Below are 17,768 nucleotides of genomic sequence, written 5' to 3'. Positions count from 1 at the left end.
GCAACATCCACAGTCTACCAAATATAATCACTATTGAGTGCAAACATTTTAACAGTAACTGCAATAATCCAGTATCAGTAGATAGGATCCCCTAGTGGAAGAAAATCTGACAAAAGCAGCATGAACAGGAGGCTGGTTATAATGTATTTTTTTTAAAAGAGAAGATATATAATACAAAATCAAATAAATAAATACTAACACTAAAACAGACTATAGATACTAAAATAACAGTGTAAAGAAATGTACTCAGGGTGATTAAATAAGATGAATAAAATGAATAAAAAAATATATATTATTATTATTAATAAAATATGAATTCCAGTTCATTTCAATGTTACCACTTGAATAAAAATAACATTTTATTTTTATTTTTTTAACAGTGGTAAATGACAATTTTCATTTTTGAACATTTCAATTTTCTATTCCTGTAAGACTCTTATCTTCAACCTTGTGTTGAAGATAATTGGTCTCTACTTGTATAGAGGATTAAAAGGTATTCCATAAAAAGATCTGCACAGTGTCCCTTGAAGGCAGTTTCAATGATTGGCTTTTTATTATAGATGATTGCATAACAGCCATCTCCAGTTGAAATGGGCCTGAGGTAAAGCTTTATGATTTAGACTCCAGTTAAATTACCTCGTTCACACTGACAGATGAACTCAGATCACGGCCTTGTGAGGTCTTTTGAAGGAATGAGCCTGCAATGTCAAAGTTCAGATACGGCACTGCTAATGTGTTTGAATCTTGCCTCTTAATTAATTACCTCTGTCTGATCTGCTGTACTGACTCAAAACTATGATTACAGACATCACTGGACATTTTATCCTTATAAAATAAGGCTTAAAGGGACGGTACGCCCAAAAATGAAAATTCTGTCGTCATTTATTTAGCTGCATCTTTTCCAAATGTTATTTCTTTCTTCAGCAGAACACCAAAGGGGTTATTTATAGCTGTTAAAAAATAATCCAATTTATAAATTTTGTAAAGAAAATATGAGTGATGGTTGTCTAGACGTTGTTATTTGGTTGTTCAGTGTTCTGAGAGGGCTTCAGCATGTTGTTCTGGCTGGTTTCTTACTGGACCAAATCAAAAGAGCTTTTTTTTTTTGGCATCTAGATAAAAGAAGTCTATAGATATTTTACTAGTTTTACTGTCCACAATGCAAGAATCATAAGTCTGATCACTTTAGAAAAGTAATAACACACTATTTGAAGCATCATGTTTGCATTACAGACTTTGCCGTATGAGCTGCACAGCAAAATGTAACACAGTTAGAGGATTCTTCAAATCATTAACCCTAATTATGGCAGTAATGATCCTATATGAGCCTTATATGCAAATATGAGCTTTAGCAACCACCACTAATAAATGGGTCTTCTTTAAACACTGTGTGAAGCTTTTCAGTCATTTTGTTCACATCTATTTTAGTGACAATGGCTAATGCTGCAGTATTATCATACTCATGGTTACTATGGTAGATCTGTGCATACATCACAGGAAAAACAGTTTAATTAATGACCTGGTGAGAGGAAGATGGTTCAGAATGAAGCGTCTGCCAGAAACTTGTATTCATCATTTTATTCATAATTTACTTGGTTTTTTTTGTTTGTTTGTTTTTCAGAAATAACAGCTTAATATAAAGCACATTCTTTTGGGAAGTGTACAACTCGGTTAATTTAACTCTGTCTATTTTCTGCACAGTGTGGGTGTGACTGAAACCAATTCTCACTCTTTAGGGGGCTTTGGACTGGGGTTAATGTTCTGCCGAGATGCATGATTGTTTCGATATTGGCATAATCCCTCATAATGAATCCAAATGATGTTTAAATTGTTCTTTGCAAACTCCATGAGAACAGAGGTTTTTCCATGGCAGTAATTCATTAAGTATCGACCTAAACATTTCATAAATACAGATGACACACTTCAAAATCATTTCAAACTCATTTAAACGATTAGTTCACCCCAAAAATAAAATTCTCTTCATTTATTCACCCTCATGTCATTTTGCTGACTTTTTTATTATTTTTTTTTATGATTTAAGTTTCAAAAAGGACAAAAGCATCATGGAAATATTGTTAAAATATCATAAAAGTAGCTCTGATCTAAGAACGAATCGTTCAGACTGATTTTGTGAACGAGTCATATGGACTACTTTTATGTTGCTGTTGTTGTTTTTGTCATTTTTCAGCTTCAATTCTATTATAGAAGAAAAACGTCAACATTGCACAGATGAAGGAAAGTCATGTGGTTTCAGAGCAGCATGAGGGTGAAAAAATTAATGACAGATGTTTCGTTTAGGGGCGCTTGCAGAAAGTTTCAGTTCTTGTAGTCACTTGAAGCTCTTTGCTTGGCTGGAATGTATGGGAGGTGAGTTTGTGTGCTTTTATCGGAAACAGTTTGCGTACTGCAGCTACGGAGAGCTATTTTCTTCGAGTCCGGGCTGGAGTAAGTTTTACGATTACACCTGGGCGTCAGAAACCTCGGAGGTGAAGGTGAAAACACAGAATCGGTGGACGACAGCCTTGATGATCTCATTCCACCTCTATCTTCGTCGTAATCATCATCGTCACAGCACAACGCGTGATATAGTGTCTGGTCATAGTAATGGAGCCGTCCTCCAGATCCAAAGAGCCAGGAGGCTTTAGGGCTTTTTGAGGCCTTTAATGGTCCGTTGAGGGCAGGCAGGTCTCCACAGCTCCTGCGGTAGAGCTCCAATTCTTGTTTCTTGGCTGTGGTTGGGTTACGGACCGTGTCTAGCAGAGGGTTGTGTAGTAAGTGGTTGTCGGATAATGTCTCATTGTGCAAGAGGTCACCACGGTCCTCGCTGCAACACGCTAGAGTCAGGTCATTGTCTGAGTCGAGGTCGATATCTGATGTTAACTTGTCAATTTGTGCCACAACCTGAATAGAAGAAAAAAAGGAAATTGAGTACGGCTGGAAAAATCTGAATCTTAGTTCACCCAAAAATGAAAATTCTGTCATCATTTACTCACCCTCATGTCTTTTCAAACCTGTTTGACTTTCTTTCTTTAAGGGGAGACACTGCAGGCAAAAACACAGTTTTTTCATGCACCTGTCAATTTTTAGATTTTGGGCTTTTTGGCTTTTCATAAAGTGTTTTTTAAGACTTATGGAAAGAAAACATCCAAAAGACACTGTTAAGTGTTTCTTTTATAGCACTTTATCTATTTGTGTCAATAGATTTCACTGGCAATACATATTTTTAAAGGCCGTTTTCTCAAAATGATTTTTTTCTCCAACACTGAGCCATAAATCTCCACTTCAGTAGCACTTACACACACCAAACTTTACATATTTATTCCTGTCTATATTCTGAAGGTTTTTGCAGAGGGATTTGTTCATATATAATTTTCTTGATTATATACAACATTTTATTCCCCCCAAAATTGTGAAAATATATTGATTTCATAAGTATTTTCTGAATTACGGAGTGACAAAAAGACATACCCAGAATTCCCTCTGTAAAAACATTTGACTCTAATATGTCCAAAAAATTAAACAAGATTTTTGAAACTGACTTCATCCAGTGTTCAGATTTTTGAACTAGAAATGTATGCAAATTAGCACATATTTCATTAAATAATGCCTCATTTGCATATTTAAACATACATTTTTTTTTAAAACTTGTAATACAAAAAATGTTTGCAATTATTTATGTAATCAATCAACTTGGTAAGTAAGATGATAACTATTAGTTTTTTTTTTTTTTTTTTTTTTTTCTATTCACCTGCAGTGTCTCGCCTACAATATCATACAATGTGTCCAAACAATATCTGCTTGTGTTCCTCAGAAAAAGAAAAGTCATACAGATTTGGAATGACATGAGGGTGAGGAAATGATATCAATATAAAAGCTGTTCTAAATCCCATTATAACAGTACATTAAATATAGTTTCCCTGTTTTTCTTCTGGCTCAAAAACATAGAAAATTACACTTGATTTCAATTTTACACAATAATGTTAGGGGTGGACCTTCATGCTTAATTTTTTTCTAGAAATCATACGTTTCATACAATTTACATCATTCATTTATATGAAATCACCACCTTGTAAAATAGTTACATTTTTATTTGAGATTGGGTTGGTGGGGTGTAAGCAGACTGTACAAAAATGTACAAATAAACCCATTTGAATTCATACAAATTAGCCATCAGTTCACCAAAATATAAGATAAGTTACGAATTGCCTTTAGAGTGTGCTGTAAAAATCCTGTATTTGAAGTAGGAACTTAAAGTATGCCATATCTATTGACCAGAATATTATAGAGATTTTGGGGTGCACTCTTTAAACTATGGCCAGTAAACTACCAGCAGATCACTCTATAATGGAAATAAAAATCTCTCTGAATGGCAACCACATACTTTCATACTGTACTACTCATAATGTGGCTGAGCTTAAGCCATAAATGAGTAATAAGTGTATCTATCTATCTATCTATCTATCTATCTATCTATCTATATATATATATATATATATAGATAATCTATCATATATATATATATATATATCTATATATATATATATATATATTATATATATATTATATATATATATATATTATATATATATATATCCTTTCCATCTTTATGTTTTCCATCTCACCCCATTTCACCCAGTGGCATTGGAATATTTAGTATCTGTTTGTGCTGAAGGGAATTTGTCCTGCTGTGCTAGTAACTGCATCTTACATAACATCTCAACCATACGCTTATCAATATTCCTTTGCTTGCTTTGCCCAGCTCTTTTCTGAGCAGGGTCTCAAGGCTAGTGCTCACAATTCAGAGACAAAACAAAGCACAGGTGCAGCGATCCTGGAAATCATAAAGGTAAAAGGTATGCATATAACATGCATAAATGGTTATAAATGAAATCATATGACTGCGCTGCAAAGACATTATGTTGACTCTTGTCAATATTAAGCAGCTTAGTACGTTATTTATGACACAGTAATGTTTGATTTCTCAGGATTTTGATGATAGAGCACTGCTTGAATTTAAATATCAGTGGTATTAATGACAGCTTGTTCTGTAATTCGCTGCTTCTGATTTCAATGAGCTCATTGCTTTGCTGTTGCCAAACTTTCTCATTGCATTCAATCGCAGGATGTGGAGTTCATGATATAGCAGACCGGCTATTCAGCGGCGAGCCACAGGCTTTTGGCTGGTAGGATTCGGTAATGAGAAGTCAAAAGTAAAGAGGAAGAGCCCAAATGACAGCCATTCAACAGCTCGAATATCCATTCACACCACACCTGCTGCTCGAAAGCGCACGCAATACGCAAACAATGCCAAGATTTTTGAAGTGCATAAAAGCAAGGACTGTACAAAGATTATGTACTCTATTTGCGAATATGTACTGTATTGAGCCCTGCCAAGTACAATAAGCGCCATGCTGTTATCAGAGAAATACATTTTTGGGACTCCACTGAAAGGCTCCTGTATGGAGGAGGTATTAGATCATCTCTTGTGGGGTTGTGCCCTGTGCGCTGCTGTCAGACAGTTCATGTTTAATGCATTCCTGCCAACTGCACACTAACTGACTGGAGATCAGAGTGCTGCTCGATTGGGACCAGCTGAAACAGTTGCAACCTTGAAGAGCGATTTCACTTGTGGAGCCCAAATGACACAGGTTCCTGTAACTCAGTAACTGCGTATGCAACACCAGTGTTGGGGAGTAACCAGTTACATATAACTGTAATCTGTTGTAAAAAAAAAAAAAAATCTGTAAAAAAATCTAGGATACGTTGAATTGATGCTTTCCCTGTTTTGATGTGCATGATGCCTCCTGCAATTTAAAGGGCGTTTAGTAAAGCAATGCTATTCTGATGCTTGTTTGAATTTGCAGTGCACCACATCTGCCAATTACATCAATCCACATTGCCACATTACAACCTGTCTGAGAGTTTCCACCATGGCGAATGATAAAAATGCGTTCCATTGCTGAAAATTTTAAAATAAAATAAAAAATCAGAATGATCTCAAAGTAAAAAGAGGAGAAGTCTGATTTGGTGGTGGCTGTGCTTTTAAATTAAATGATTATAATCTTAATTCAAGTGATGAAGTATTTTGAAAGTCTGACGGTAATCAGTGTTGAATACTACTGTAAAGTTAAATATTACTGTATTTTTATGTTTGAATGTTTTTAATGTTTGAAAACATTCGTTAGAAATTTAGAAAAGTAATCAAAAAGTAATCGAATGTAATCAGTTATATAGGGTAACTTGTAATCTGTAACCTATTACATTTCCAAAGTAACCTTCCCAACACCAAGGGAATGAATTCGAATGACGGTATGCAAGATGCATAAAGTTTACTTGGATAAAAGTGGCTGCCAAATGAATAGAAACTGTATGTGTATTATTTCATTAAAAAACAGGCAGAACAAATTGGGATAACATCTAATTGGAATTTTTGTTATTAGTAATATTTATTTATAAATATAATTATAATATTATTAAACTAAATACTATAATAATATTAAACTAAAATATTTCACAATTATAATTATATTATTAGTTTTATTAACAACAGTACAATTACAATACTATTATCAATGTTTTTTCTTTACTTTTAAATGTTTAAATTTTAAACCATAGAAGTTTTTTTTTTCAGCACTTGAAGAGATGGAGTTTATGTGGAGCAGAATTTACTGCGAACCACACCAAGACAGTGAAAACACTGTTATCGTGAGCAGCTGAAAAAGATTAGATATTTATATTATTATTTGAGATTAGACATTTGTGCTAAACCATACCTCTTTCTCTGGCATTATTAGAATGAATTAGAGGAATCATATGATGCTGCTAAAAAGAACATTATTTTGTGTATTTGGTGTAATGAAATGTGTTTTTGCGGTGTAAGGTTAAAAAAACACATTATTTTCCACATACTGTACATTATTGTTTCTCCTCTATGCCACGCCTTTCTGAAACGCGTAAATTTTTACAAAGCATATCATTCTGAAAAGCGAGGTGTACTCTGATTGGCCAGCTATCCAGTGCGTTGTGATTGGCCGAATGCCTTAAGTGTGTAACAGAAATGTTACACCCCTTAACATATTGTGATGCCGTCTCCCAGGCCAGCAGCAGCACGAGACTCCCTCGATTTGCTCTTCTCATGCACATCCCATCATCGGTTCTCTTTCAGCAGTTCAGTCAATGTACTGTTAGGAGTAACAGAATAACTCGGGATATTGTTTTTTTTTTCACGTCAGAAGGAGTGTAAGGCACGTTTATAAACCGAATAACTCAAGTAATTTGTGGATAATTGCATTCCGTAATTGTGATCGGAGAAACAACAAACAACAAGCCTACTCTACTGCTCAAAACTCGTGTTTGAATCATCATTGGCAAATTATTTAAATATAAAACGTACTTACAGGCTGTGAGTCAGAAGCGCCAGACTGTCCTTGTAAAGTTTGAACAGCCCAACTTTATAAAAACAGTCGTTGTACCAGAGATGCATCGCAGGCTACTTGTTCAGGAAACAGTCCTCATCCTCCATAAAATGTGCAGCACACATCTGAATATTTGGGTTGGACTGTTCTGGAACATTGTTGAAATACAACTTAACCACTGATTTCTAGCTGTGTCCTCTTTTGGAAGGCCAAACAAAGTAGTTGCACTTCAACAAAACACACAATGTCTCCACAACATGGCAGCGGCAGCAACAGAGAGAATAAAAGTTATGCCTTCTTTCTTTGCGTGAACATTTGGGTGGCGTTATGCAAATCTTCCCACATAGTGACATAGAGATGTGGGGGCGTGTTAGAATAAGCCGCTTTAGGGGGGTGTGGTTGACTGTTAACTTTTATAAAGAATATCTCTTTGGATTTGAGACTTTAGTCTTTGCAACTTTACAGATCTTCTTTATGCACCAATAGCTTGTAACACTCCAAAGAGAAAGGAAAAATTGAAATCGCATCATATGAACTTTAAAAAAGTTACCAGCCAACTGACGAGTAACACTGTTTTATATACTCACCAATGTTGATTTTAACTAACATCTGGCACTTGGCAAGTGTCCATTTTAGGGCCTGTATATAAAAATCACTTTAAAATCACTCAATATTTTTGTTTAATATGGTGGTTGTCTTGGACTTTATACTGAACCCTAGTGGTGTGGAAGCATAATGCAAAGTTTTTCAGTTTCTGATGGCATTTTTAAGGCATTATTCACAGTCAACCATGATTACTTTACTTCCATGAGTGACAGAGGCCAATAATAGCAGGTTACAAAAATAAAGTGAGCCAAATGCTTGTTGGTCATGTGATATCAAAATAATGTGTGGCGACCCTCTCCATGTAAAATAAAACACCATTTTCTAACCACTGTCATGATTGGCATCATATGAGTGTTCATAATTTTACATTTTTAAACACATTTTTCAAAAGATCTATTCATTCCTATTCTGAACTATACCAATTTATATCAGATGTTTTATAAAACACATAAGGTATAAAAGTTTTATTTTTCAGAACTTATAATAAAGGACCAATAAAAGCAAAAACAAAAGGCAAAAAGTCAATTTGGAAGATTGTTTGGATCCCCAATCAATCTAATTAGATATTTAGATAATTACTAAGCAGCTGGTGCAACAAATTCCATGCCATTCTAAAAGTTAGAACCCATACCCTTTTTTTATCTGATTTGTCTCACAGTCATCTGACCTGCAGAACCTCTGGTCTTAGAGTCAGATCATTGCCAAAACTTCCCAGAAGGCTTTTAAAAGTGTGTTTGGAACAGAGTGTGAGTCAGAACAAGTGTTTGACTAATTTTGAGAGAAAGCCTGATTTGAAAGCAGTAGGAAACAGACCCATCACCACCACTGGGCTTCTTCGATTGATTTTTACCTGGAGTCTGGCTGGAAACTCCAAAACATCTGATAGAAGCCATTAAATTCAAAAATAGATTCTAAACTCATACATTTTTCATTATGTATCACTGCCTTTCCTATTTATTTACTCTGAAAATAATCTCCATATACATTATCATATCTATATCTTTATCATGTGTATTTATGCATTTGGCAACCTTTTTAATCCAAAGCAACTTACATGGCATTCAAGGTACAGTATATGTTATACAGTATAAGCTAATGTTGCCTTGGTTTTGTTAGCAGCAAGCTCTACTGTTTGAGCTACAGAAACGCTGTTTACCAAAAGAGCTCAAGGTTTGGCTAGTTAACTATGCATGGGAAAAATGTCTTTCTACATTTAATAGTAGCCATGCATTCTGACAAAATAAAGTTCTTCTAACTTAGTTCTACTCACTATATTCTTTAGTGTGACGGTAGTAACTTGTCATAAAGATTTAGTCACATAAGTGTTTTTTAGTTTAATCATAATTATAATGTGTGTTTTACACAAATTGTTCTGCTAATTACTCATTTTGATTATTACAACGTTGATTACTAATTGTCTGGTCACATAATTTAAAATAAAGCAGCCTCTTAAGTTGTTTAAATGGATTTTAAAGTAGTGTGTGAGCTACTTTAATACTCAAGCACTTTTGAAAAAGCAGCACTACAAAACTTACTAAAAAACTGTTTTTTAAAGTGTAGCTTGGCAACTTATTAGAAGCTTGTAGCTTAGCAACTAACATTTTCTAAAACATTAACCAACATCAACATTACCTTCCAGATCAATGTTGTTTACACCACTGTACTATAAATAATGAAAATAAAAGTCAGTCCAGTGAATTGTTGATATATTTCATATATACAATAGAATACAAAGAAGGCCCGTATGGGATCTGTTAATGTGTTGTTTTTGGCGAGAAATTGGTAGAATTCTACAGAATTGGTTTAAACATGATTAAATGTGTGAAACGGAGCTGAAAGTACTACACTTTTATTGCTAGCTGAGAGCATGATCAAATTACTGAATTACACAAACATAAAAAAAAACATAAGACATCATAACTCTGTGTAGATTAAGCAAGTTTCTGTAAAGGAGCAGTGTACTGGTTACCCTTGACAGTAAAGAATTCAGAATCATGACAAATGTTTGGCTGTTATCCGTGGAATAAGAGACAGCTGAAAGACAGATGAGCGTGTGGCAAAACTAATAACCATAACAAGATGTCAGTAGTAACAATAAGGCTCTGCTGCAAGGTGTGAGTGACAGATGGAAATGTTAACTCAGGCAAGAGCGGCAGAGCTACCGGTGATGCCTGAACTTGGCCAAGGAGATGAATGAGACAAATCCAGTGGAGCTGTGACTGAGATGATGAGACGAATGCCAGTCTGGGACACTCATAGACTCATAGACAGTAATGAGACAGATAGATATCCACCCGAGGAAAGAGATTAATTAAGGAGATGTCCTCTCACATAATGCTGAAAGCATTCGCCCAGCACAGAGGGATAACTGCGAAAGAGATGAGATGCTGACAGGTGAGAAGATGAGGAAATCAGATGCGCTCCCGCACATGCCATCCCATTGTCTGATTCGCCTGGTGATAATTAGGCATCACAGATGACGTCTTGCTTGAATGGGGGTGTCGTCCTGCAAGTCTTTCTCCTTGTTAATCTATCTGTTGGTTGCTGTTTGGGTGATAATCTGTCCAGTCAACAGCCCCTAGGTGGACGTACCACAGGGGCATGAATGTGTGAAACGTGCCCACTGTGCTTGTGTCTATTGGTTTTTGTATAGTCAGGAAATAGCCAGAAAACAAACTCTAAGAAAGTATGCATTATTGTATCGCTTAAACATTAACGTGAATGCTTGCCAGTGCATTGCAATATCACACTTCAGGTAACTTTGGGTGTCATTTTTACAATGGTACAGCAACTTTGAGAATGCTAACGGAGACTTGTGTTGTGCTATGAATTGCTTTACGCAAATTTCATAATGCGACGTATGAAAATCATGCACAGTTAGAAACTATTTCTGAATATATTTCAGGTCTTACCCGGCAGAATGTAGGCATCAGTGCCTTGGTTAGATGCACAATGGTAGTAGCTTTTACAGTGCCCCTTGTGGGGTTAAAAAAAGTTTATCCTGTCAGAGCCAATAACCTTCTGGGCATTGCTCCGACATGTTGTGCAGTTACACTTTGAGTGACCCAAGTTCAAGTCCTGCATCTGGATTTTTTTTTATTTTTTTTGATCCCATCCCCACCTCTCTCCCACTTTGCTTCCTGTCAGTGAATACTTCTAAATAAAGGCTAAAAGAGAATCCTGCTCCTAGAGGACCACTATCTTGCAGTGATGAGCAATCCTAATCGAACACCTGAACCAGCAAATCAAGGTCTTAAGAATTACTAGAAACTTCCAGGCAAGTGTGTTTGGGGTAGGTTGGAGCCAAACTCTGCAAGACATTAGCCCTCCAGGAGCAGGACTGGACATCCTTGGGTTATAGCCTACAATCTTTCACTCACTAAATCTCCCCATCACACTGTGCCTTTTAACAAATTACTCCTTTAACCTTCAAAGTGGGAATGTAATGTGTGCTTTACCTCCCGGAGCTCTTTTGCCACGTCCTTGAGCTCAGCAAGAACTTCCTCCAGCTGTTCCATGACCATCTTAATGTGCCTGCGGATCTCTGCTCTCCGGTCAGGGCTCTGGCTCGGTTCAAATGGTCCTAGCACAGTGCTGTGAAACATCCTTCACATAGGGACAACAGCAGCAGCGGCAGCCAGGAGGGGACTGGACACTGGTCTTCATGTCTGAAGCCCACCACAGTGCTGTATGACCCTATCTGAACGAAAGGCCCATTCTCTGGTCCAAACATCTTAGCATAGTTTTTTACTGATGTTAGGAAACTTTAAAATCAGTCAAGGAATATCTAGTATATCTCAGTAAATTCAAAAGGAAAACTTTCAAAAAGAAGGAGCATCAAGAAAATTGGAAAAGTTTCAGCCCTGAAACAAACAGTTCTCAGCAAAGCTTTGATCTTTTCCGTATGATGTTAAAATGAAATCAAATGGTATCATTTTTGGCATGAAAGAAGCTTTGTTCTTAAGACAGCTAGCAAAGAAATAAATAAAACACCCTTTTGAGCTTCTATTTTGAGAGGTTTGTGACATACCAAAAGTCAGTCTGCTTCCTTATGTGGGATGTCTGTCAAATCTTTTTACCGATTCTCCACATCTACATATGCATCCTCTGTCGCAACTCCACTTTTTCAAAAACATATACCATAAATTGTGTTTTCCATTGACAGGAAAGCCTTCAATGCAGGAGCCATCAGTATTTGATGTGAAGAATATATGTATACTAAGTGCACTAAGAATAGTAAGAACAAGTCACATTGCCAATCAAGCTGGCAGAAAAAGAACACATCCGATGTGACACCTGGGAGGACGAGCCAAAAATTGCTTCTCTCAGAGGCAATCCTGACAGATACTGCTATGAAGAACCATCTCCCTGAGACAAAGAGAGTTCCGAACATCCAGTTCAGCTAACCCACAGCAGAATTTCAGTAGCTTGTCTTCTCTTGGCTTCTGTGGCTTTGTCCAAAATTGATGTCGTTTGGATTTATTGCTGCTCCATATGTCTATAAAAAGCTTCCACAGAGTTGCCAGGCTTTTCCCACTGTGCCCCCGTACCGTGCAGTATATCTCCTACCCCATCTGAGCACGCTCAGATAACACTAGAGACGGATGCATGCTCAACACCTCTCTTGCAATGTTGTCCTCTATCAGTCACTGATGCTCAAGCACTTAGGAAACCTCCCCCTTCGCTCTCTCTCTCCCTCATTCACTCTCCCTCAAACACTCACATTCGTTCTCTATGATCTCTCTTCCATAACTCTTCCCACCTCTTTCATTCTTGCTACCATACACACACTACCCTTTAGTCCCACTCACACTTGTCCTGTCACTTCCATCCTACTTCCGACACACACATCAATTCATGTACACTTCTAAGCTCGCTCTCTGCTCAGATCTTTTCAACCACTTGCCACCTCAGTTGGGGAAGCAAATTAATTCAATTCAGTGTTGCAGTGCAGGCTCGTGAATCGTGAATGCGCCGGCTCTGCAGCAATAGAAGCAGACCAGATTATCCCATTTAGATCGCTAATGAATAAAAAACAGATGCAAGTACATCAGGAAACCGCTCACCCTAACCATAATTATGTGCAAGAGATGCTTCAGCCTTCTGTATTCATTTTCCTGTTAGTCTCTTCAAATCACAAATCGACCAGGGGGCTGTGTCAGCAAGTTTGAAATTCTAATTTACGTTTCTATAATGATTCTTCAAAACATCCTGCAAGGCTTGTCCCAAACAAAGGCTCTCATTATTTCGTAGGTGTCTCTGGTGGGAACATGGATGAGAAATATTGGGGGAAAAAACAAAAGGGTTTAACACAAAACAGGCAGTTGTTTTGAAAAGTGTATTCAGGCATATGGTGCCAAACAGTCATCTACAATAACAGATACAATTTGAGATGAAGTTAGTGAGGAAAAGTAACAACCATTTGTGCTGTGAACATTAATGATACCTCAAATAGTGAGACTTCCTGGGGAGAGGTGTGCTATTACTTTTTGGAGTGTTTGGACAATTTTAGCCTTGCAGATGATAAGACAGGCAAAAAGATCTGAGTCATTTCTAGAGACAAAAATATTATATCAAATATCAGAGGCTTGAGGGTAATATATATATTTTTTTTTATTTAGGCTAATAAGCACCCACCTAAACACCCTAGCAAAGCATGAAATGCTCAAAACACCCTAGCAACCACAAAAGCAATACAATAAAATGCTCAGAACACCCTAGCAACCACAAAAGCAATACAATAAAATGCTCAGAACACCCTAGCAACCACAAAAGCAACACAATGAAACGCTCAGAACACCCCAGCAATTGCAAAGCAATGAAATGAAACATTTAGAACACCCTACCAGTTGCAAACTAATGGAATGAAATGTTCAGAACACCATAGCAATCGCAAAGTAACGCAATGAAATGTTTAGAACACCTGAGTAACCACAAAGTAATGCAATGAAACTTTCAGAACACCCCAGCAATCGCAAAGCAACGGAACGAAACGTTCAGAACACCCTAGCAATCGAAAAGCAACGGAACGAAACGTTCAGAACACCCTAGCAATCGAAAAGCAACGGAACGAAATGTTCAGAACACCCCAGCAATCGCTAAACAACACAATGAAATGTTTAGAACACCAGAGCAACCACAAAGCAATGCAATGAAATGCTTAAAACACCTGTAAAAAAATATATATTTTTTTAAATTAAATAAATAAATAAAAAATAGCAACACCTTTGCAACTACCCTAGCATTGTGGTGCACAGAATTAGCATGTTTAAGCACTACTCACATTTACTTTAGAAAATGTTCTTAGTTGTTTTGCAGTTATTGTTTAAATGCTTGACACTTTGAATCACAGGATGTTCACAGGCAAAAAAAATGTATTGAAGTGCTACATTTTAATAAAAGTTGGAACTGAGGGCTAAATGCTGAGCTTTTGAGATTTGCAGAAAGCTAATGTAATCCTAATTGTTTGTGTGGTAATTTATGTATGCATTTAGGCCTAAGTACTAGCTGTTGGAGGAAACGTATTTCAATGCCCCAAAATGGTGATGCAAATGGTTTTGTTTTCATTCACTACTGACTGAATTCTTGTCCTTGAAACAGAATACCATCTCAGAAGATTTTTGTAATCTGTTCATCTCTTAGTTAAATGTACTTCTTTCTGAAAAGACTGAAACAAAAACAGTTCCTGATTTCATACAATCTTTTCACCGAATGCAACTTCAGTGTTTTCAGTGAAATGTTATAACAAGGCCTTTCATTCAATAAGATATACTGCTTCAGTAAAATTGTTTCAAATAATAGTGTGCTAATGTTGTATTTATGTTTAATTCAACAAGTATCATCTTATATTTAAATATGGTTTGATTTTGCATTTTTATTCAAGTTTGTATACATTAGTATACATTTTATCAGTTTAGTCAATGAGTCAAGATGCAGATGTTAAAAATAACAGGTGACATTACAGTCTTTAAGATACTAACCCTCACTTACAAAGCCCTTCATAACCATCATGCAAGTCATGTAGTATATATACGTAATAAATAATGCTGAGTATACATCCTATTAACTGTAAATAAGCCAGTGTTGTAGTATGGTAGTATACTTTTCTCAGTAAATAGAGACCAGATGCAACCCACCCTGTCTTTTAGTGCCATCTACTGGTGGATGTGCAATTTGAAACAGAAAATTTTATTACAAGGTGCAGTGTTATTTTAGAATCACTGAGATACCATGATGTTTTTTAATGAATGTTTTTTTATTATTAGTCTTAATTTTAATGTTAGCTCCTTTTAATTTTAATATTTTGTTTTCATTTTAATGCTAGTAAAACCAATTGTTTATTAGATTATGCTAAGTATTTATACATTTTTATTTTTCAGTTTTAATTTTAGTTATTTTAGTACATAAAGTTAAACTAAATGAAAATAAGAAATTGCCTTGGTAACCAGCTGAAATTCAATAAGTTTGTTTTTTACCTATATATTATTTCAGTTAACTATATAGATAGATAGATAGATAGATAGATAGATATGGTGTCTATATATATATATATATATATATATATATATATATATATATATATATATATATATATATATATATATATATATATATATACAGAGGAGAACAAAATTAGAAAACAACCTACAGTTTTCTAAATCCTAAACAGTTTTTTAAGCATATTTCATGAGTTAAGCATATTCTGAAGCACAGTATAAAACCTAAATGAGATAAATTGAAAAAGAACTCCTACAGATACCTCCAAGTTATTGGCGTTAATCTGGCACCTGATACTAATTTCCTTAATTATCTGACAAACCCTATTTAAGTGGCAGCCTAACTTTCCAGTTTTCCCTGACTTTGCAAGATGGTGAATGATTCTTATTTAACTTAAACCATGCAACATGAGGTTGTCCAGGGGTGTATTCCAGAAAGCAGGGTTAACTTACCGAGAACTAAACCCTGAACTTTCGGTTAATTAACCCCAAACCTTGCTTACTCCAGGTATGTGGTTCCAAAAAGGCGTCCAGGAGTAAGTTCATTCAACTCAGAGTATGTTCCTGATTAAGACTCAAGACATTCTCAACAGAGCGACGAATCGACGAGTCACTATGGAAACGGACACTAAGAAAAAGCGCGCCAAGCTGTTTCTTCTTTTGTTCATTAGTTGTTTACATGGTTAGTGCGTATCGCCACCTAATTGATGACCGTGATTTTTTTTCCATGTAATCTTTAATCCTTGAGAATGTGAATTATATTTTGTGTTTTATGCTAATTATATTTTAAGTCATATCAGATATGTATTTTGATTTAGAATTTAGACATTATAGAAAATCCATGTGTGAGATAATATAACATGTAATAAATAAAATAAATAAATATTTATAAGTTAAACATTACCTTGTCATAGTGTTTTTATAATTTATACAGATAACTCTTATATATGGCAATAAAAAAAATAATCATATTAGAATAATGTTACCTTATTTATTACTTATATTAGTGCTTCCTCATTAACATATAATATATATATATATATATATATATATATATATATATATATATAATAAGCTATATTACATATTGTAATATTATATAATGTTGTGCGCTGTCTGTCACGCCCACTGAAGGCTCGGTGAAGTGAACTAACCCTGGAACATAACCTGGTCCGGTTAAGGTTAAGTTCAGAGAGTGAGTTGCTATGACTACTAACATACCCTGAAAGTTACCTCCATTTTTGGAACCGAAAGTTGAGGTTATCCACTTACTTACTCTTAAACATACCCGGTTATGTCACATAACCTGCTTTCTGGAATACCCCCCAGATGAAGGCCAAAGGAATGACCCTTTCAGCCACTGCAAGAGAAGCTGGTCATTCCAAATCTGATTTCTCAAAATAGCAGCTTTACAATGACACTAATTCATTCAAGTCTCCCCAAAAAGGCTAGTCATCTACAAAAGACAAATGCAAGAGACTCTCAATGGGGAATCGGTTCAACACTGCAACTGGTATTGCTCACCAGTATCATGCTGAACAGGGTAAGGATCTGTCTCGGCATGTTTAAGAGAAGTGAGACTGAAAGCATGCTCTTCAGTGACCAAGCCTCTCATCAGCAGAAAGAATCAAAAGACTAGGCTCACCTTTGCTGAGGAGCATGTTGTGTGGAGAGAGGAGAACTGGTCCAAAGTTCACTATAGTGATGAAAGCAAGTTTAATTTATCATGCAGAAAAATGCCCCGTCACTCTGCCAAACAGGGAAAGCATTTCCTTGAAGCTGAAAATGTTGAAATAATGAAATGGCTGGCCCAGAGTCCTCCTCTAAACCCAACTGAAAATCCTAGGTGACAAAGTTATGGCTAAGAAACCCATTACAGTTACCAAACTATGGAAGAAGAGTGAACCAGGATCACACAAGAGCAGTGAGAGACTAGTGACGTCCTGTGGCCGCAGATGTGCTGAAGGCATTCAAAGCAGGGGCCTCTACAATTCCTACTAATTTTTGACAGTTGAAACCTTCAGAAATTTTAGTTGTAATCATCTTTTTGTGCCACAATCATTACTGTTCTCTCATTTTGATCGCTGTGTTTTCCACTAAATAAAGTGTTTTTTGTTGAAATGCCTTGGTGATTTTGTAAAGCACTGTTCTATTGAAATGGTATATCCACAACTAAAATTTCTTCAAATTTTGAACAATGAAGATTACATTATTTCTGAAAAATAAAGTGTTCATAAATTGTTCTCTAAAC

At 35.9% G+C, this 17,768-nt stretch overlaps 1 protein-coding gene across 1 annotated transcript; it reads right to left on the bottom strand.

Moving 5' to 3' along the window:
* Nucleotides 1-1,563: 1,563 nt before the first annotated feature.
* Nucleotides 1,564-12,973, bottom strand: LOC109082745 (inhibitory synaptic factor 1-like). The gene is made up of 2 exons (XM_042715642.1): nt 11,480-12,973; nt 1,564-2,901 (listed from the first exon to the last, which is right to left on the bottom strand). The coding sequence occupies exons 1-2, from the start codon at nt 11,624-11,626 to the stop codon at nt 2,317-2,319; spliced, it is 732 nt and encodes a 243-aa protein (XP_042571576.1). The 5' UTR covers nt 11,627-12,973; the 3' UTR covers nt 1,564-2,316.
* Between the last annotated feature and the right edge of the window lie 4,795 nt (nt 12,974-17,768).

Source organism: Cyprinus carpio, chromosome A25, assembly GCF_018340385.1.
Source record: "Cyprinus carpio isolate SPL01 chromosome A25, ASM1834038v1, whole genome shotgun sequence".
NCBI classification, from domain to species: Eukaryota; Metazoa; Chordata; class Actinopteri; order Cypriniformes; family Cyprinidae; genus Cyprinus; species Cyprinus carpio.
The sequence above is the reverse complement of the archived record's forward strand: the minus strand, read 5'-3'. Positions and strand labels throughout refer to the sequence as shown.

What these genes read in the sequence shown, in the direction of transcription:
- LOC109082745 (XM_042715642.1), bottom strand. Translation starts at nt 11,626, where the DNA reads ATGTTTCACAGCACTGTGCTAGGACCATTTGAACCGAGCCAGAGCCCT. An exon ending in TGGCAAAAGAGCTCCGGGAG is followed by an intron (nt 2,902 to 11,479) that starts GTAAAGCACACA and finishes TCTTCTATTCAG; the next exon opens with GTTGTGGCACAAATTGACAA.